The sequence below is a fragment of the Eubalaena glacialis genome, chromosome 6 (genome assembly GCF_028564815.1).
Source record: "Eubalaena glacialis isolate mEubGla1 chromosome 6, mEubGla1.1.hap2.+ XY, whole genome shotgun sequence".
NCBI classification, from domain to species: Eukaryota; Metazoa; Chordata; class Mammalia; order Artiodactyla; family Balaenidae; genus Eubalaena; species Eubalaena glacialis.
The window spans coordinates 131,808,487-131,830,796 of record NC_083721.1 but is presented as its reverse complement, the minus strand read 5'-3'; the positions used below and the strand labels follow the sequence as shown (position 1 = coordinate 131,830,796).

Sequence of the window (22,310 nt, the reverse complement as noted above, 5' to 3'; positions counted from 1 at the left end):
TCCTTAATTATCATATTTGCCACTGTGTAAGAAAGTTCCTATTCCACCTAAAGTATCCAAATATTACTCTGCGTCTGATTAGCACCAAACTGAGCACTGGTCAAATTCCCAATATAGGAGGAACAGTAGAAGATAGCAAGGACACTAGCCATTAGTGGTGAAATGCAGCAACAAAATAAAATACTATAGAAAAGATATAAATAAATTTCAGGCAATACTACACATCGGAATTGAAGTTTGAGTTTACTACTCAAAAGGAACAAAAGCACTGATACAAAATCACATTCAAGATGATAGTTTTTATTTTAATTTGTTCTGCAGTGAAACATTTGCTTTTACTGCATATACAAATGTGACAATAAAATTCCTTCAGACTTTCTCTTTTGCTGTATGCTTTGTTTTGGGTTTTACTGAAATAACTTTGGGAATACTTTTATAGTAAATCATTCAAATTACTGAAACTTACTATAAGTTCTACTTTTGCTGCATTTATTATATAAAAAATTAAATAATTTATAAGAGATACAGTTTGGTTAGCAGTTCTTACTAAAGTACAGTTCCAAAACTTACTTACAATTATTTCCAGTATAGAATGTGCTATGAGTTGTACTGTGTTCCTCAAAACTTCATATGCTGAAGTCTTAACTCCCAGAACCTCAAACCTTATTTGGAAATAGGGTTGTAGCAGATGTAATTAGTTAAGATGGGTTCATACTGGAGTAGGATGGGCCCCAAATCAAATATGACTGTCTCCTTTTTATAATGGAGAAATTTAGAGACACACACAGTGAGAAGGCCATGTGAAGATTAGAGTTATCTGCCAGTTCTAGCCTATACAACTGTGAGACAATAAATTTCTATTCTAAAGAAAAATCAGGGACTTCCCTGGTGGCGCAGTGGTTAAGAATCCGCCTGCCAATGCAGGGGACACGGATTCGAGCCCTGGTCTGGGAAGATCCCACATGCCGCGGAGCAACTAAGCCCATGTGCCACAACTACTAAAGCCGGTGCACCTAGAGCACATGCTTCGCAACAAGAAAAGCCACTGCAATGAGAAGCCCCCGCTCTCCGCAACTAGATAAAGCCCGCGTGCAGCAATGAAGACCCAATGCAGCCAAAAATAAATAAAATTTAAAAAAATAATAATTTAAAAAAAAAAGAAAAATCAGTTTGTGGTATATGCTACAGCAGCCCTAGAACTCCAATATAGCACAGACCATAACTTAATCATAAGTTTGTTGCTTCCTGCTGCCTGTTATAACCCATTATTTGTTGACAGCAATACATTTAGAGCACTGAGATATTATTCTTTCTTCAAGTTAAAATACAGACTAACACTGTACATCTAAAATTTAATTTCTGATTGGATGAATTAAAATGTTGCCTACTAAAAATCCAGTTTAAAATCTCTTTCAACACATGTATATGAAAATTTCACTGTAAAATTGGAACCAATCTTATTATTCACAGAAATGTCTCATACATCTACTAATACATAGTCTTTGGCTTTCTCCTGCAATGCATCTTTGCTGGCCCCTAGTTCTGATGTTAGTATTTACTGTGCTTTCTGGGCCCATAGCTTGATAATCTTTTTGAGTTATCTAATTCCCAGACCACCTTCTTTCTAAAGTAGGGTTGTTCTGTGTTTCTCTTCTGCCCTCAGACAGCACTCAAATAATCAACCACTGGCTGGAAGCAAATTCCAGTTTCATTTGAAAACCTTGAGATCAAATAATCTAACTTTAAAAAATAACTTTTAAAAATACACAGAAACCTCTTTAGAGAGAATAAAAACACATATGATATATTTACTACACATTTACAGAACATAAGAATCACAGTTACTGTGAACCTTACCTCTTTGCGTTTTTGAAGTAGTAACTCCAACCTTTCGTTGGCTCTCTTCCCAATCATTTTATTTCTCTCAGCCTCATATTGTCTCTGTGTATTATCCTGATGAATACTGAGGTTTAAGGCAACATTCACCAGAGCAGTCATGAGCTTCATGGCTATGAAATAAAGTAAGATTATAGTATTCACCTGTGAATCAGAATTTCATCCATAAGATTACAAATTTATAACAGAAATGGATGATGGAAGGAAACGACTCAACTTCTATGTTTTACAATCTAGGCATAATTTAAATAAGAAAGACGAAAAATTATTTTATAGAAATAAAGTCACCATTTTAGTCTGTGACAATTTTCTCTGCCTCAGTGTCCCTATAAGCTTGGCTCATTAACATTCCCACTGAAAAACAGACTCATCCTGGGAGTTCCCTGGTGGTCCAGTGATTAAGACTTGGTGCTTTCACTGCCATGGCCCTGGGTTCAATCCCAGGTCGGGGAACTAAGATCCCAAAAGCTGCTCGGTGCAGCCAAAAAAAAAAAAAAAACTCCAAAAAACCCAAAACGGACCCATCCTAATTATCAGCAGGAAGGATTTACGTCGTCTCTTCAACAACCCCTTTCCCTCACCTTCAAACATACACAACCTAAGTAAGAGCATACTAACCAAACCTTCTAGACCTTTCTTCTGGCCACCAATTCTGTGTATACAATTGCTTCCTTAATACCTTTACTTAGATGTGTCAAAGGTGTCTTATTTGCTTACAATCAATTCATGACTTTTACTCCCAAACATGGTCCTTTCCCTGTGTTCCTCACCTCAATGAATGGCATAACCTCTAATCCCTGAAAAATAGACTGAACCTACCAAAGTCATTAAATTTGTTAAAAATATATTCTGTGAATTTCTGATCTGTTTCCCTAGTCACAGTGTTAATGTATTTGTAAACACTCACTTGTATTTGTAAATCTAATTAAATATTATCAAACTTCTCTTTCAAGTCCTCTGAGGAACAGGTATGACACAGACCTTAACCTTTTGTCTATTCATATTTATTTTCATCATTGAGATGATAAGAGTGTAGGGAATTCTGGTAAAGGAATAAAAGTTTGTGATGGTAAAATCATCTCCCTTTTTTTTCATTTAGTTTATTTATCTGCAAATACGAATGTTCAGTTATTAATGAGTGTTTTGGAAGAACCAATCTAAACATCTGCAAACATATACATAATTAAAGATGACCATGCATTTCTTTTAAAACTTCTAAAATTTCCCTTTAATTACACATATAAACATGTATACATAATAGTGTAACTATATTTATCTATCTACACATACACACACACACAATTTGTTATTCAGAAACTCTATCTACATTTTGGTCAAATCCATGTTACTAGCAATTGCTACTGCCCTCAAACCAAAATATAAGACAAAAATCCTAAAAACAAAATGTATTTAAGTTAGTGAGTAGTTAGAAATCATTTAAATGAAAATGTTTCCCTTTTCCTGAGATACAGCATCTAGATATAATAAATTGAGAAATCTTCTTGTGTTTCAAAATATAGGCTAGTGATTTTACAGCATTTTACACATTGTCAGTGGAATACCTCTGAAGGTTAAAAGTACTTCTAAAATTAATCTGTATAAAAAAGGAGACTAGCTCAAAGGCAGAAGGGATCTGGTGTATTCAAATTGCCCAAGTCAGGGATAACAGATAACAGTTTAACAGAGCTTGTCCTAAGCATACAAAGTCATACCCAAATGGACCTTAATTCAGTTTATACTTCTAGATCTCTAAAATAAAATGACTTGAAGATCAAGGAGTTGGAAAGCATTAAAATTAACACCAACCCTGGCTGGAATTCACCAGCAGAAGCTGAAATACAAATTTTCTTGAACTTAATCGTTTTTTGTCTTCAGCTATATATCTCCTTGGAAACCCAGATCCCATTGTGTAATCTCATTGTGTAATGACCCTCCTCCCATCCTAGGTATATATAAACAACAAAATATATCAACATACTAAAACAAAAAAAATGCAAAATGATCAATACATTTTCAGAAACATATTAGATATGATAGAGCAGTATTTACTGAGATGTTTATGAACCTGTAAAATTTAAACTTCACTGAAATTTTCACTTTACATACTAACATATAAGCAAATAAACAGCTATTGAGGAGAGACTTCTAACTTAACGATATAGATACAACATGGGGACTGTGATAGGGATTATTGAGTCCACTGAAAAAAAGACTCATTCCTGCATAGAGTGAGCACTAACTAAGTTTTACTGGTATTACTAACAGAATTTTATAAATTTTATAAATCCAGTAATTCAGCCTGGTTTCTGTGATGTGGGCTTTGAAGTGCCTTCTCTTTGTCTACCAAGGAGAATACTTAATTTAGCCTTCACATTTTAACTGTTGGCTACAGAATGGCAAACTTGTTCTACTGCTGTGCTACTAAGAATGTGTTCTGCAAATATGTGCTGACCACAAATGGCTTGTTACCAGTTCATTAAAAGTATAAATTTGAAAGTAAGTTTTTAGAAATTTTTATAACAATCTGACAGAATAATCTTATGTCTACTGAATCTAGTAATAAAATGACACTAAGATCATAATTAAAAAACTAGTCTTTCACCACAGAGAGTTCAAAAAACACTTAATTAGTGCTTCCCCATTCATTTACCAATCCATAAGTACCGAGCATTGTTTTGCGTACTAGAAGCACAAAAGTGAATGAGACAGAGTATCTGCTTCCATGATTTTTATCTTCTAGTGAGGAGAAAATAATATATCAACAGATAATATACAAATGAAAAAATATATCAGTTAAAGAAAAAAAAATATGGTTAAAAAAAGTAAAGTATGGTAAAAAGTACAGAGAGCAAAAGGGGTGGCTAGGCCTCTCTGAAGAGCTCATATTTAAGCATGCATGAGGCAATGAGCATGATTATACGACAGAAAGTGTCCCAAGGAGAGGGAATAAAAAGTGCAAAGGTTATGAGGTAAACTGTTATGAGAGGGGACTCATAAAAGAGCAAGGTACTTAGTGTGGCTGAAGCACAGAAATAGGCAGAAGCAGGAGACAAGGTTGAGGAGGAAATCAAAAGGCCAGGTTGTAAGAGTTTTACTAGAATCTAGTTAGGACTCAAGAATTAAATCTAAATGAGATAAGACCCACTGGAAATTTTGGTGTGGGTGAGAAATAGTCTGATTTATATTTTTAAATGCTATGTGAACAGACTATAGAAGAGTAAAAGTGGAAGAAGGGAGACCAAATAGAAGAACACTGAAAGAGAACTGAACATATTTTGCCAAAAGTTTACAATAATGATTCTCAAGTTTTTGGCCTTGAGCAACTCAGTAAAGCAATGCTAGCTTGGATTGAAGTGGTAGCAGTAGGTGGAGAGAAAGTTAGATCTGAAATATATTTTCAAGGTAGAGCTAAAAGAATATGATAATATACGAAATGAGAGAAATAGGAAAGGCAAGGGTAATTAGAACGTCTTGTGCTTATTAGTTTTCTAAGCGGAGATGGTTAATAGATATACATCATCATAAAAATATTGGTTTTTAGAGCCATTAAACTGGATAGCATATCGATTCAATGGATGACTATTCAGCCACTAGAAAAAAATGAGGCATGATTTATATGCTGTAAAGAAAAGTCTGCCAATATACTTCTTGGTGGGAAAAAAAGGCAAGATGCCTGTCACTGTGTATATTATAATATCATTTATGCATGAAGAAGGAATGCATTATTTATTATTATGTGCCAGTCACTCTTCTAAGCTCTTTACACACACTTATTCATTTATACCTCACAACTCTATCAAGTTAAGTACTATAATTATTTCTTTTATACATAAGAGAAAACTGAGGTACAGATTGGCTAAGAGACTTGGCAATTACACTGCCAGTAACTGGCAGAAATAGAATTTGATTACAGCTGTCATGCTCCATAGTCTTAACTTTTTAACCACTACACCATACTGCCTCTCACTGAATATGTATGTGCTATCATATTCATAAAATCTTTGGAAAGATATATAAGAAACAGGCAACTTTGGTTGCATTCAGGGAAGGGAATTTGATGGCTGAGAGCCATGGGTAGAACACTGACATTTCACCATATAACATTTTTAAATCTGGAATTTTAAATCGTATGACAGCATTACTCTCTCACCATCATTATTTTTTTTAATTTATTTTATTTATTTATTTTTTATACAGCAGGTTCTTATTAGTTATCTATTTTATACATATTAGTGTATATATGTCAATCCCAATCTCCCAATTCATCCCACTGCCCCCCAACTTTCCCCCCTTGGTGTCCATTTGTTTGTTCTCTACATCTGTGTCTCTATTTCTGCCTTGCAAACCGGTTCAACTGTACCATTTTTCTAGATTCCACATATATGCGTTAATATACGATATTTGTTTTGCTCTTTCTGACTTACTTCACTCTATATGACAGTCTCTAGGTCCATCCACGTCTCTACAAATGACCCAATTTCGTTCCTTTTTATGGCTGAGCAATATTCCATTGTATATATGTACCACAACTTCTTTATCCATTCGTCTGTTGATGGGCATTTAGGTTACTTCCATGACCTGGCTATTGTAAATAGTGCTGCAATGAACACTGGGGTGCATGTGTCTTTCTGAATTATGGTTTTCTCTGGGTATATGCCCAGCAGTGGGATTGCTAGGTCATATGGTAATTCTATTTTTAGGTTTTTAAGGAACCTCCATACTCTTCTCCATAGTGGCTGTATCAATTTACATTCCCACCAACAGTGCAAGAGGGTTCCCTTTTCTCCACACCCTCTCCAGCATTTGTTGTTTATAGATTTTCTGATGATGCCCATTCTAACTGGTGTGAGGTGATACCTCATTGTAGTTTTGATTTGCATTTCTCTAATAATTAGTGATGTTGAGCAGCTTTTCATGTGCCTCTTGGCCATGTGTATGTCTTCTTTGGAGAGATGTCTATTTAGGTCTTCAGCCCATTTTTTGATTGGGTTGTTTTTCTTGTTTTTTTTTTTTTTGGCAGTGTTGGGTCTTCCTTGTTGCACGCAGGCTTTCTCTAGTTGTGGCACATGGGCTTCTTATTGCAGTGGCTTCTCTTGTTGCGGAGCACGGGCTCTAGGCGTGCAGGCTTCAGTAGTTGTGGCACGCGGGCTCAGTAGTTGTGGCTCGCAGGCTCAGTAGTTGTGGCACACGGGCTTAGTTGCTCAAAGGCACGTGGGATCTTCCCGGACCAGGGCTTGAACCTGTGTTCCCTGCATTGGCAGGTGGATTCTTAAACACTGCGCCACCAGGGAAGTCCCAGGTTGTCTGTTTTTTAATACTGAGCTGCATGAGCTGTTTATATATTTTGGAGATTAATCCTTTGTCTGTTCATTCGTTTGCAAATATTTTCTCCCATTCTGAGGGTTGTCTTTTCGTTTTGTTTATAGTTTCCTTTGCTGTGCAAAAGCTTTCAAGTTTCATTAGGCTCCATTTGTTTATTTTTCTTTTTATTTCCATTACTCTAGGAGGTGGGTCAAAAAGATCTTGCTGTGATTTCACCACCATTATTTTTTAATAGAAATAATAAAAACATGGGATTGGTTTTCACTTTATTCACTGAGGAGTGAATAAAGATAGAAAAGATAAAAAGATCTTTAGATTGAGTCTGAGATAACTCAGTATTTACAGTTTAGCTTTCTACAATCCACCAAAACAGTGCTTCAAGAAGGAAGAAGTAGTTATGTCTTTCAAGAGAGAAAGATGACAGCGGAGCTGCCCAGTGCTTTCTGACACTAAGAAGGTAACTGCTGACCTCAATAAGAGCAAAGGCAGTGAACAGGTAGATAGAAACCTGACTGGAGTGGGTTTAAAGAGAATAAGAAGAGAGTGAGTAGAGACAGTAAATAGAAATAATTCTTTGAGATTTGCTATAAAGAAAAGGAGAAAAATAGGACTGTAGCTAAGGAGCATGTGGAAACAAGGGAGGGTGTGATCGTCAGTCTTATGTGTCAACTTGGCTAGGCTAAGGTATCCAGTTATTTAATCAAGCACTAATCCAGGTGTTACTGTGAAGGTATTTTGTAGATAAGATTAACATCTGTAAGTAAAGGAGACTACCTTCAATAATGTGGTGGCCTCATCCAATCAGCTGAATGCCTTAAGAGCAAAAACCGAGGTTTCCTAGAAAAGCAATTTCTGCCTCAAGACTGTACAACTCCTGCCTAAGTTTCTAGCCTGCTGGCCCGCCCTACAGATTTTAAAATTGCCAGCTCCCAAACTGTGTGAGCCATTTACTAAAATAAATCTTCCTCTCCCCAAATATATATATCTTTGTGTGTGTATGTATGTATGCAAATAAGAAAGCAAGTAACTAAGTATATCTCCTGATGGTTCTGTGTTTCTGAAGAGCCCTAACTGATACAGAGTGTTTCTAAAAGATAAAGGCTGTTATAGCATATTAATATAATGATAAAGGGAATGGGGGAATTGAAGCAGGACAAAGAGAAAAAACACCCTGAAGAGTAAAGTTCTTGAGGCGGTGAACAGGAATTGGATCCACTGCACAAGGGCAAGGACTAACCTTAGATAGATAGCACTGTAATAAGAGAAAAAGCAGAGTATATGTGTACTGGTGCACCTAGATAAGTAGCTTTAATCACTGAAGGATTCTCTTCTGTCTCTATAAAGCTAGCAAGATAATCAGCTAATTGTGAAGAAAAGAGGATAGCAGATGCTACAGGTTTGAGGAGAAGGTGTGAAATAATCTTATAAGAAAGTAGGAATATCCATGGCATAGAATACTGTAAAAGGATTGCTAGGCAGCACTAAAGGTCCACTTGAGAGAAAAATGTAAAATGCCCAGCCATTATAACTATGTGTTGTTCTATAGCCACTTTCAGCTCCACTTGTGTAGGTATGGAACAGGTAGTAATATGAGGTTTTCTTAGGGGGTATAATGGAGGGCAAGGATGTTGAGGGTCCTTCATGAGAAGGACATGATTATAATAAATCTGGATAACAGAATCTAAGCTAGGAAAGTGGAGGCAGTGAGGACATCAAGAACACTAAAAAACAGAGTATCAAAGAATTTAAAGCCCCAATAGAAGAAAAACAATGTTGGAGCTGGGAACATATAAAACAAAAACTGGAACAAAAGAGATTATTGGCAAATGGGATGGTTAAAATTAAGATTATGGACACTGGCCCTTTTATTTACTATTCAACAATTTGCATTTATGTGTTCTTCAACATAAAAATGAAAACTAAAAAGCTGCCTTTATATTTAGTGATACCTACTATACTTTTGAAAACTATTACTATAAACCCTGGAAATATATATGATAATGGGACAAAACTAAATTTTAAAGAGAGGTATGATTATATTCCTTCTTTTTTTTTTTTTTTTAAATTGAAGTATAGTTGACTTACAATGTTGTGTGAGTTTCTGGTGTACAGCAAAGTGATTCAGTTATACATATATACGTATTTTTTTCATAATGGTTTATTACAGGACATTGAATATATTTCCCTGTGCTATACAGTTCAACACTGTTATCTGTTTTATATATAGTAGTTGGTATCTGCAAATCCCAAACTCTTAATTTATCCCCCCCACCCCCTTTCCCCTTTGGTAACCATAAGTTTGTTTTCTATGTCTGAGTCTACTTCTGTTTTGTAAATAAGTTCATTTGTATCATATTTTAGATTCCACATATAAGTGATATCATATGGCCTTTGTCTTCCTGACTTACTTCACTTAGTATGATAATCTCTAGGTCTACCCATGTTGCTGCAAATGGCATTACTTCATTATTTTTTATGGCTGAGTAGTATTCCATTGCAATTATGTTCCTTCTTTAGTTTTAAAAAACTTATTTAAAAAAACAAAAAGGCTTACAACAAACTTCCACTTTCCAAATAATAAACATTTAATCAATCCCTGTCTCTTAAAAACCCAACCAAAATAACGAGGAAACAATTTTCATCTTCAATAAATCCAGAAAATTACCTGCACCCCCAAACCACAATGTATCAATATATGTATATGGAAAGCAGATGGATGAAGCATGCAAATCAAACCAAATGGTTGAAAAAGCTTGACAACTATATCTAAAGAAATACAAAAAGAAAAACAATTTTGCTCTGTAGAACCCAAAAGCATTAAGGAATTGGAGAAGTATTGGTGTCTACAGAAGATGCAGTGAAATAAGGTCTGAAAATAGGAGCATTATTTCAAAGTTTGTATAGTAAGTAATTAAATTTCCACTCGAACCTAGGCAGTCAGGCAATTCCCCCAACATACACTCATCTTGGAAGTCCAGAAAGTTTATTCCCTGAAGAATATAAACCAGAGATTTGGACTCATCAGACACAGAGGAGGGATATAGGTGAAGTGCAGAGTGCCCTGGATGCTCCTTCACCCTGTATAACTCCCAAATGGTGGACAGTAAACAGACTTCAGGAGATTGAAAGATCCTTCTGCAAAGAAGCTAAACTTCCCCAGGGAAAAATAATTATCAATACCAAGAGTTTAGGGTCCACAGTGAAAACGGTATGTGGCCACAGGACCACCCTACAGTGATGCTCACCAAAGAGGCCAGAGCCATTGCCCCTCCCTGTCAAACACAACACACACACACACACCCATGCCACCCCCCACCCCCACCCTTTCTGGCAATCAGCTCTTCAGTGTCTCATTGTCAGCAATGACTAGAAAGCCAATGAACAGATACTTAAGGAATGTTTCCAACATGAAAGACACTGATAAAAGCAGAGAATTGGAAAAGACGTCAGAGTAGAGTGTCAAAAAAAACTTCAGAGTAATAATTAACGTTGTCAAAGAGAGATAAAAGAAAATGTTACATCCATGAAACAATGTTAAAAAAAAAAAGACTTGGAGAATGCAAAATAACTCTTAGAACATTTAAAATGATAATGAAAATTAAGCTCAATAAAGTTGAAGAAATACAAGAAAAGTGAACAAAAAGACTAAGGAATGGAAGCTAAAAGAGAAATAACAAGAAACTCAGGATTGATTCAACAGATTAACATCCAAGTAATATGTATTCTATAAAGAGTGCCCAGCATAATGAATGGGAAATTATATACACACATTAGGGTATATCACCATGATATTTCAGAAAATCAGGAACAAAAAGAACATAAAGCTTCCGAAGACAAGAAACAGGATCAGAATCAGAACTTTGAAACAGGATTGGACTTCTCAACAGCAATACTGGAAACAAGAGGAAAAATTCTGAAGAAAATTTTCAATAAGTTCTACATTGGTTCAATTAAATGTAAGAATATAATAATTTTTCAGGCATGTAAAATCTCAAATATATACTTTTCCAATACTCTTTTTCTCAAGAAGCTATCAAAAAACATGCTATCCAAAAAGGAGAGAATAAATTTAAAAAAAAAAAAAAAAGGGCAAGCCAAAGATAGGGGATTCAACAAAAGACAAAGGATCCAAATAATGGCAGAAAAGTTAAATAACTTAAAGGACATATAGATTTTAGAAAACAACACAGCCTTATCAAACATAATCATAAAAAATTAAAAGTACAGAAAATGCACCCCACAAAATTGATTATAACATTCTATTATTTGTTTAAAAATAAAGTAAAAAATCCTCACATAAAAGGAAACACCAACATGTCATGACAAAATTAAGAAATGGTATGATTATGGCTAATTTTTATTTTTGTACTTTTCTCCTTTTCTGAATTCTTTGTAAGTTGTATATGTAATTTTATATGTACAGAAAATGTTTAAACATACAACATGGAAGTATTAATGAAAAATCTACAAGAAATTTTCTCAATTTCTCTGTCCTCTTTAGAGCCAAACCAAGCAAGCTCTGTCATTCTATCACAGTTATAACATCAGACACTTACTGAATAACTTGTATATGTGAAACATTTAACACAAATTATTTCATTTAAGCCTCACAACACTCCTATAAAATGGGACTATTAGTAGCAATACTATACAGATGAGGAAAGTGAGGCACCAAAGTTAAGTAACTTGTCCAAGGTCACCAAGTTGATACATAAAAGACATGATTATAAAATGATTTTAAAAATCATAATTTCTTTACAAAAACTAGTCCCCAAAAGAAAACTAATTTTCATACCTGATGATAGAAAGGAGATAAATCTAAGAAAATGATACTTCTGTAACTAGAAAACGTAAAACATTACTCTAGATACCTATATTTACATTTGAAAGAGTAATTACATTTAAAAAGTTTACTGTATTTTATGTGTACAGTTATATGATATAGTGGCACTCACAAATTTGGTCAATTATTGGGCATTAATCTCATGAGAACACCAAAAGTCTACTACATACAAATTCTAGAAAGGTGAAAAAACAGTGTTATATCTAGAGGAGCAACGAGAAACACAAAGGTATTAAAGTTAAAAAAAAAATGCACTGGTGAAAATACAAAGCAACGAGAAAGTAAATATCTCTTTAATGAATAAAAGGAAAATAAAATATAAAGAAATTAAGGAAGAGAGATTATAGTCTGCTCTTTGATGATGCCAGATTGACCTAAAATTGTGAGGTTCTAACCATAGCAACCAGAAATATTCAGTCTGGTTAAGAGTTATAAAATACCTACTGAATTTAATAAATAGAATTTGGCATGTGAGAGCCAAAAGATAAGTAAAAATGAAAGTGCATGCTGTTAGTTTTCTTAATAGCAGTTTCTGAAAGATCTGTTTATTTACTTGTCTGTTCTGATTTCCCCATTTGCAATGTCTTCTACTACGAAAATAGGAGGTGTTCAATAAATTCTGAGAAAAAAAAACACGAGTGAAGGGAAACACTGCACACACTACTGGCTCTCACTGTCATTACAGAATAACAGCAGCAGTTTACTAAATGTCAGGCACTAGGTTCAAGCTTTCTTAATTTCTTTTAATGAGGTAGCTATCATTATCTTTCCCACTTTGCATATGAAGAAAGTGAGGCCAAAAGGACTTGTCCAAATTACCCAATTAGTAAAAGGCAGAAAGGGATATGTATTCAGACAGTCTGGTCCAGAACCCATTCTATGAACCCTATATTATATGGTTTCAGCAACCGAAAGCCAAAGAAAAGACATCAATTTACTGAGGCAAGATAATTTTCAGTCTGTGATGGGAGAACAAAGAAATTTCTTACAGCTTATCTTTTCTCAGAGTAAAAGTCCAGAGATGCTGACTTGGTAAAAAAATGTTAATCGACAACAAATCATATGTCAATATAAAATCAACCATTTACCAATATAATAATGTTCAACAATGAGATACAAAGAAATGTTTACTTCCCCAAGAATCTGAGAGTGACCTATTATTGTTAACTAGTGGTAAAGACCAGCCTCCCAGCATAATGAGGCCACCTGACTGTCATATGATGATCTTAACCACATTTTCTAATTTTTTCATAATTCACTTCAGAAAAAAATAGAACAGAATCAATCACCATGCTATTATTAATAAAATTTTGTAGTCTTAATCCCCCTTTGTTCAAATTAGCATTTTCACTTTAGAAGTGAGAGGTAGCCAGTATCAATCTATTTGTAACATAGAAAATTATGCAGGTGAGAAAATAGCAAAAAATAAAAAAGGTAAACCAACATTACTCATCTCGCCATCTAACAAAAATTTGAAGTCACCAACTTCTAAAGTATTGGCATACATTTTAAAAACAAATGGCTAAGTATAATATAACTATAAATCTAAAAATAGATCCTTCGAGAGTAGAATTATCTTTATAATACCAAACAACACAGTGGTAAAACAAAGGGAATCCTACTTGTTTTTGAGCTGGAGGAGGAAAATATTTTTTCATGAAAATTCCATGAAACTGGGGAAAGAAAATATGGCCAGCCTCAGATTATAAATCCACCAAAATAATAATGACAAAATACTACTTATATAAATTAAATCCACAAACTATGTTCTAATATGTCTGAGATAGCTATTTAGAAAAGCAACAAAGGCACTTAATTCTGAAGATTAATCAGTAATGAAAACTTTACTACAGTGTAAAGCTTCTTTATTAAGATGAGTCAGACATATAGGAGAGTATGCTTTACAATTCCAATTAAAAGAAGAGAAAAAAATAAGGAAAATATAATACAAAATGTAATTGCTAACAGTCTGTTTCAATTTAATGGTAAAAAGAATTCCAAAAAGAAGGGAGAAAGCAGTTTACTGGATAAATGAGACTACTTCTACCTGGAGAATAAACAAACCTGAAGAACTACAAAATGATGAAAAATTTTAGTAAAAATGTGGCAAAAGTATACAATTAAATGCAATGCATAAACACTGACAATTGGGACATATTATTAACTAATAACAAGAAAATGGGGTATTTAGAAAACAGATTAAAAGTACTATTGATAAGACCACTCTGATGATTTATGAAGCTCTAAAACTTGTCTTGTCTGTACCCTACAAAACAACTAACCTGATTGTCTCTCTTCTTAGCTAAGATATAAGCAATGTCAAGGAGCATTTTATTCCAAAGCCGATAATCATATCTGGCCATAACTGCCTTGTAACTGTCCATGCACATAGTCTTTGAAGCAGAGGATTAAATGTTCCTGCCCATTTTATCTAGTCCCCAAGACTCGTCCTGCAAAGTGAATAAAAATGATTAACTTTTAATCTACCCCTCATACACATACCATAAAAGAAAAAAAGGGAGGTGGTACCAGAGAAGAGGGCAAAGATGAAAAGAAAATAATCCTTGAAAAGATGGATAATTATTATCCAGCCTGGAATTAAGTTCTCAGCAAGATCTCTGCTTTGTTGAAGGGTAGGTGACTGATGTCTCACTTTTTATGCAACTGAGCTTTGGAAGACATGATCATTAATGTACACAGAGAAATTACAGTAATATTTTGAAATAAATTTGAGAATAAGTTGAAAAATAGGTTAGCTTTTAAAAAGTAAGTATAAACATAACGTTGATCTCTTTCTATTTTTCTTGATTTCTGATTTTGAAAAGTAATTAACAAATACAAATAGGCTAGATGATATAAAAAAAGCTTAGGAGAAAACCAAATGGCATTTATCAGGCAGTTTTAAAAGCTATCATGATCACAGGTAAATTGTGAGAAAAGAAAGACAGAAAGGCACTGGAAGGAGGAGGGAGCAACTCAACTCAAAAGAAATAGGAGGAAAGCCATAATTAAAATATGTTTAAGCATACGTAAAATTAGCATGTATAGATTACCAAAGGGATAAATATATGAAAAACAAGATAATAATAAAAGTCACTGAAAATGGGCCAATGGAAAGAAGAGCTGAAATGGACCATCATAAAGTCGGTAAAATACAGTAATATTTCATTTACATGGCAGTGAAGGACAAATGCAAATGAATTAAACTGCATTTTTCAGGAAATTGAAACGTTTTAAAACTCAAAATATTCTGTATATTTCTATAATATACTATTCCTTCTCTTGTGTTCGTAAGTAGAGTATGTGGCATATATTTAGTCTTTTATATAAAATGCACACAGGTTTCTGGATTAAAGAGAGGTAGCTGGCCCCTACAGAGAAGCCCCAGATTGCTCTGTATCTTGATATCTGTAAGTAAATTTTTTTTTGTCTTCTTTTTTGTTATAAATTACCGTTTCACAATTCTGTCAGCAGGACAGAATCTAACACTTGCCCTCCAATCTAACACTTGCTTCTCTTTCTCTCTTGGCATTGGGAAACTAGATAATAACTGTTTATGGTAGTAATTTTGGCTATTCAGAAGTAACTTCTATCTTATGTTTAAGTTTTGTTTATTTCAAATCACTGCATTTACTATGCATCTGAAAACCAGCTAAACAGGAATTACTGTACATAGATAAAAGATGAAAAGTAAATAGAAAATATAAAGAAAAGAAAAAAGCAAACATAAAGGGCAGAAGATTCTAAAAGTGATGAAATTAGAAAGAAAAATTATATAGTATCAGATAACTTTTAAGTAATAAATAGTATATTTACAGTACCTTTTCAAAAAGTTACAACTGGGTACAAGATCTCTTTTTATTCCTAATAATGAGGAAGAGGATACTCTCAAAACACAGAATAAAATGTGTTTGATGTTTGTTCTATATAGAAAATTTTTTCAACAATAAATTGTGTGATTTTACCTTTTTAAAAAAGATAAAATTAAGTAAAAGATCTTCCTCTTTTCCCAGTGAGAAAAAGGACACCCTCAAAAGAATAACTGTGTGTCATATTTACTTCATATAGAACTGCAACTAAGGGAATACTGGACACTAATAATATGGATTAACCACATTGAGTAAGGAAGGAAAAAGGAGTGGAAAAAAATATGGATGACTCTATATAAAATTATCACATTGGCTTTAGGCAACAGGTTAAACCAGAAAATGATAAAATTTTAAATCCAGGGTTTGCAATGTGTAGTCCCCAAAGTATCAGTGTCAGCATCAGCTAGAAACCGGTTAAACTCGGGGGCAAGGCCACGCAATCTGTTTCAGTAAGGCCTGGAGGTGATTCTGATGCATGCTAAAGTTTAAGAATCAATGCATTCAATAAATTAGATAAATGAGAAATTTAAATTTAAATTCAAGATGAAATGCAATTAATTAAATTAAATCTCATTTTTGTCATGGTAATGTGTAAGATGAATATAGCCAGAGTTATTGCTATTAAAAAGGATGTAATTTGGGAGTATTTAAATATATGTGTATGTACATACACACACACACACTCTCTCTCTCTGTATTACAGGAGAAAAAGAACAATCATTTAGTCATTTTAGGTAAGCACAGTTAAAATCGTTGAGGAATTGAGAACGATGGCTAAATTAACAAAATTACCTTGTTACGGAAAAGCAAGGGGAAAAAGAACATACTTGACTCAGAATTTGTCTAGATAATTCGAAAATAAAAGCAAAAGTGAAAACTATAACCTGTCAGTTCTTCAGGACTCAGCCTACCTACCTGAACTGATTTTAGAGACATTACATTTAGGTTATTACAGCACTAGGAATAGAAAGAATGCCAGCTAGGTCACAATTACCTATTACAATTGGATGGAATTGTTTAAAAATACATATATATAAACAAAATTTACACATTTATGTATAATAACAATGAACTATGAAGCAATGTAATTAAGTAGAAAAAATACTATGAATTTGGAATTTCAACTATTATTCAGGTTTACCAAAGAACATGGCCTGGTGGACTCCTAAAATTTATTTGGTTATAAAATAAAAATGCAGGAAAACACATGTTCAGAAAGAGATTTGGTAACATTCGCCAGAAAATTTCAGTTTTCATTCTCAAGACTATCAAATGCCAGTTATCAAAATAGGCACACATTTTACTTAGAGAATACAAACCATTCATGTGAATTTTGGAGAAAAACTGTATTTTTCAAGAGCAAAGTAATGAATTTAATATTTAATCTAAATAAAGCTTAACTAGAATAGAACATATTTAACAAAACTAAATTGAAAAGGAAATAAAATGTTGGTTACTTACCAGCAAGGGTACTTGTATGTCTAAAAGCTCTGACCTGGGAGTCTGACAAACCAGTCAAAAGGGAGATTACTGTGTCCATCATATACTCATCATAAATTATGCTATACTGACATTGTCGAATCAGGACTCCAATAAATTCACAAAAGTTTGAACGAAATTTTTTCCACTGAGGTCCAGGCATGGTAAGGGGGTAATCACCACTGTCCTAAAAGGGATAAAAAAAGAACATATTAAATATGACATCAAGCTTGATCAGTTTTTTTTCCTCCTACTGGAAAAGGAGCATTTTTCTCAAAGTAGATATGGACAGAAATCAAGGGGCACAAGATGGCTTTCTCTTTTTTGCTTGTTTTGATCTTCGACAACTAAATAATTGTTAATGTGCTCAAAATTATTATTTACAACCAGTATTTAATCCATTATTCTAAGCCATTCATTCAAAATAATAGTTCCAGTTTTGCTGTACTTGGGTCCTAGTTGAGATAATTTAAAGTAGGAAACAAAAAAAGAATTGAAGTTTAGACTAGAAAGGATATTTGCTACTGAATTCAGATCAAACTAATAATGATACCTGTGACATATAGCACCTTTCAATTATTTTAAATAGACACTTCAAAGAATTGACAGTTTCAAGAGTATAAGCACTTCATTAAGAAGTCCAAAACCAACTTTTCACATCTGAAACTGCAAACATATTTCTTCCAACTTTACTATGACCTTTCAATTAACTCTATTTTATGGAGTGAATTTATTAACTTTTCAAAGAAAAAAATCTAGCATGGGCTCTTGGTATCACCAGATTGTGTTATCTTCTTTAAAACACGAAACTGACAGTTGAACCCAGCAAAGGTTTCCCACTCTAGCCTAAAACATTTTGGTGGAGGAATGGAAATTCACAAGGCAGAGAGTGAGAAATTCTGTGAACATAGTTATCTGAATACTCTCAATTTGTGGCTATTTGTCTTTTCTAGGCCAAACTGCTGTTAGGAAAATTGATTATAAATGAGGTCTTGAGCTCTGTTGGTGTCCCAGGAAAGAGAACTAGTGTGATACTTAGAACAGCAAGAAATCCCAAGAGCAAGGAGCAGAAAGCAGAGATAGGGAAGAGCTTGGCAGTCAGTCAAATACCCCCAAAGAAAGTTAATTTTGGCGCTACATGAGTATTATGTGGGTTACTAAGCTCTATAGGACATCAAAAAGGAACTGAAGGGGATGGCTGAATCTTCCCTGCTCTTTAGACTGGGGGTGTGGGAGCACAGACTGGAGAGGGTAGCAGGATGGAGAGGTGAGATGCTTCTCAAAGGTATCTCTGAAGGCTGCCTGCTGCTTCCATTTCACAAAAGCCCACCAGGGTAGAGCCTCTTTTCCTTTGTACCAACTGTGAGATTCACCCATTTAGTGCTCACAACCAGATCTGGGCCCCAAGGAAATTACAAAGAAAAGAATCTATCTAAACAGCCCCAACAGCAAGAGGAAAGGAAGCCAGAAAAATCTGCATTTAGGAAAACCTAAATAAAAAATAAGTATACTTCAAAGATTCAAATGTAGCATAAAACAAAACAAAACTCTAGGGAACTGAAATACACACCTTCTTGAGGTATAATTCACATATAACATTAGTTCCAGGTATAAAATATAATGATTCAATATTTGTATATATTAAATAATAATCACCACAATAAGTGTAGTTGACATCTGTCACCATAAACAGTTACAAATTATTTTGCTTTTCTTGTGATGAGAACTATTAAGATCTACACTCTTAGCAACTTTTCAATATGCAATACAGTATTAATAACTATAGTCACCATGCTTTACATCCCCAGGACTTATTTATATTACAACTGGAAGTTTGTACCTTTTGTCCCACTTCACCCATTTTGCCCATTCCCCCCAACCCCTGGCGACCACTCTGTTCTCTGTATCTATAAGCTTGCTCAGTGTTCTTTTGTGTTGTTTTGTTGTTGTTGTTATTTTCATTTCACATATAAGTGAGATCATATGGTATTTGTCCTTCTCTGACTTATTTCACTTAGTGTAAAGCCCTCAAGGTCCGTCCATGTTGTCACAAATGGCAAGATTTCCTCTTTTTAACGACTGAATACTATTCCTCTGAGTGTGTGTGTGTGTGTGTGTGCGCGCGTACATACCACATTTTCTTCACTCATTCATCCATTGATGGACACTTAGGTTATTTCCATGTTTGGCTACTGTAAATAATGCTGCCATTAACATGAGGTTGCATATATCTAAAATAATTTATTTCGTAAAAAACTCAGTTGATGAACTGAAGGAAAGGATGGTTACTGATAGGAGATACATTAGCAGCCTAGAAAATAATGTGCAAGACATAGCGGAGAAAAAAACACGTAACACGCTAGATGAGGCCTGTGGAAAAAACCTTTTAAAATGGACAAAGTAGGTTAATATGACCTTTTCAACCTTCTGTCCTTTCCTTTTTCACTGATTTGGAACTCATATGTGGTGCTGATGTTCAACAGCCATTTTGCAAACACGAGGGGACAGTATGAAGATAAAGAATGGTACAGAGAGAGATGGAAAAAATGTAGGTCTTTGCTCTATTGAGGTGTAGTATCAATATCAATCATGTTCTGTCTACTCCCAGATATATTCTGTGTGAGACAAACTCCTGTGAATTCAAGCCACTGTTGGTCAGATTTTCTGTTACTCACAAACAAATCCATTCCTGTTACGGTAGAGTTACAAGCAGTGGGAAAAGACAAATTATTCAGTAAAACACTTTGGTACAGTACAACTGGTTTTTCATTAGAAAAAAATCAGATATATAGTGCACCATACACTAAAATAAATTCCTAATGAAATCAAAACACTTAAAAATACTCAACCAAAAAAAGAAATAGCAGAAAACATGGAAGAATCTTGAACCGTGGTCATTTTTAAGTCTTTTGTCATTTACAGACAGTTCTGGGTATACTCTGATGCTTTTGCAAAAATGTTCCTATAAAAGGGTTTCATCTTCAAGTAATTCATGGAAAAGACTCTGACAAGTACAGGTTTCTGGTAACTGACTATACTGCTGAACTGAATAAATAAGCATTTTCAGAATTCTAATGGAAAACTGATGAATTCATAAAAGTGCTAACAAAAGAACAAGATGAAAAAACATTTAATTACATGGGACTGAGTGAACTGATGAGGATGATTATAACTTTTGTGATTTACTGTTTGAATAAAAAAAAAAAATCCCACAAGGACTCAGAGGCAAAAAATATACAAATCAATTTTCACTGCAAAGTAAAGGAGCTGTTACAGTGGAGGATTACTGGACTGAATGTCAATATTATGACAGAGTATGAGTGTGTTCCGTGTTTGGTAATTGCAATCATTGTTGCTTTTGTTGTGGTCATTCATTTACAATGCTTGGTGTCAGTTTATTTATCTCTTGTAAAAATAAAATACAGTGTGTGTGTGTGTGTGTGTGTGTGTGTGTGTGTGAAAAAAAAAAAAAGAAAACATGGAAGAGAGTCCCTCCCATCAAGCCTCTTAGATAGCCTCATACACCAGAGGGCAGACAGCAGAAGCAAGAAGAACTACAATCCTGCAGCCTGTGGAACAAAAACCACATTCACAGAAAGATAGACAAGATGAAAAGGCAGAGGGCTATGTACCAGATAAAGGAACAAGATAAAACCCCATAAAAACAACTAAATGAAGTGGAGATAGGCAACCTTCCAGAAAAGGAATTCAGAATAATGACAGTGGAGATGATCCAGGACCTCGGAAAAATAATGGCGGCAAAGATCAAAAAAATGCAAGAAATGTTTAACAAAGACCTGGAAGAATTAAAGAACAAACAAACAGAGATGAACAATACAATAACTGAAATGAAAACTACACTAGAAGGAATCAATAGCAGAATAACTGAGGCAGAAGAACGGATGAGTGACCTGGAAGACAGAATGGTGGAATTCACTGCTGCGGAACAGAATAAAGAAAGAAGAATGAAAAGAAATGAAGACAGCCTAAGAGACCTCTGGGACAACATTAAACGCAACAACATTCGTATTATAGGGGTCCCAGAAGGAGAAGAGAGAAAGCACCTGAGAAAATATTTGAAGAGATTATAGTCGAAAACTTCCCAAACATGGGAAAGGAAATAGCCACCCAAGTCCAGGAAGCGCAGAGAGTCCCATACAGAACAAACGCAAGGAGAAACACGCCGAGACACACAGTAATCAAATTGGCAAAAATTAAATACAAAGAAAAATTATTGAAAGCAGCAAGGGAAAAACGACAAATAACATACAAGGGAACTCCCATAAGGTTAACAGCTGATTTCTCAGCAGAAACTCTACAAGCCAGAAGGGAGTGGCATGATATACTTCAAGTGATGAAAGGGAAAAACCTACAACCAAGATTACTCTACCCGGCAAGGATCTCATTCAGATTCAATGGAGAAATCAAAAGCTTTACAGACAAGCAAAAGCTAAGAGAATTCAGCACCACCAAACCAGCTCCACAACAAATGCTAAAGGAGCTTCTCTAAGTGGGAAACACAAGACAAGAAAAGGACCTACAAAAACAAACCCAAAACAATTAAGAAAATGGTCATAGGAACATACATATCGATAATTACCTTAAATGTGAATGGATTAAATGCTCCAACCAAAAGACACAGGCTTGCTGAATGGATACAAAAACAAGACGCATATATATGTTGTCTACAAGAGACCCACTTCAGACCTAGGGACACATACAGACTGAAAGTGAGGGGATGGAAAAAGATATTCCATGCAAATGGAAATCAAAAGAAAGCTGGAGTAGCTATACTCATATCACATAAAATAGATTTTAAAATAAAGAATGTTACAAGAGACAAGGAAGGACACTACATAATGATCAAGGGATCAATCCAAGAAGAAGATATAACAATTATA

At 34.4% G+C, this 22,310-nt stretch overlaps 1 protein-coding gene across 3 annotated transcripts in view; it reads right to left on the bottom strand.

The window, feature by feature from the left end:
• The window catches only part of STAG1 (STAG1 cohesin complex component), a 430,559-nt gene that overhangs the window by 146,659 nt on the left and 261,590 nt on the right, over positions 1-22,310 (bottom strand). For all 3 annotated transcript variants that reach the window (XM_061194629.1, XM_061194628.1, XM_061194630.1), the window contains 2 exons: positions 17,392-17,596; positions 1,858-2,009 (listed from right to left, as the gene is read on the bottom strand). In XM_061194629.1, coding sequence (XP_061050612.1) covers positions 1,858-2,009; positions 17,392-17,596 — 357 coding nt within the window. The remainder of the gene's footprint in view (positions 1-1,857; positions 2,010-17,391; positions 17,597-22,310) is intronic.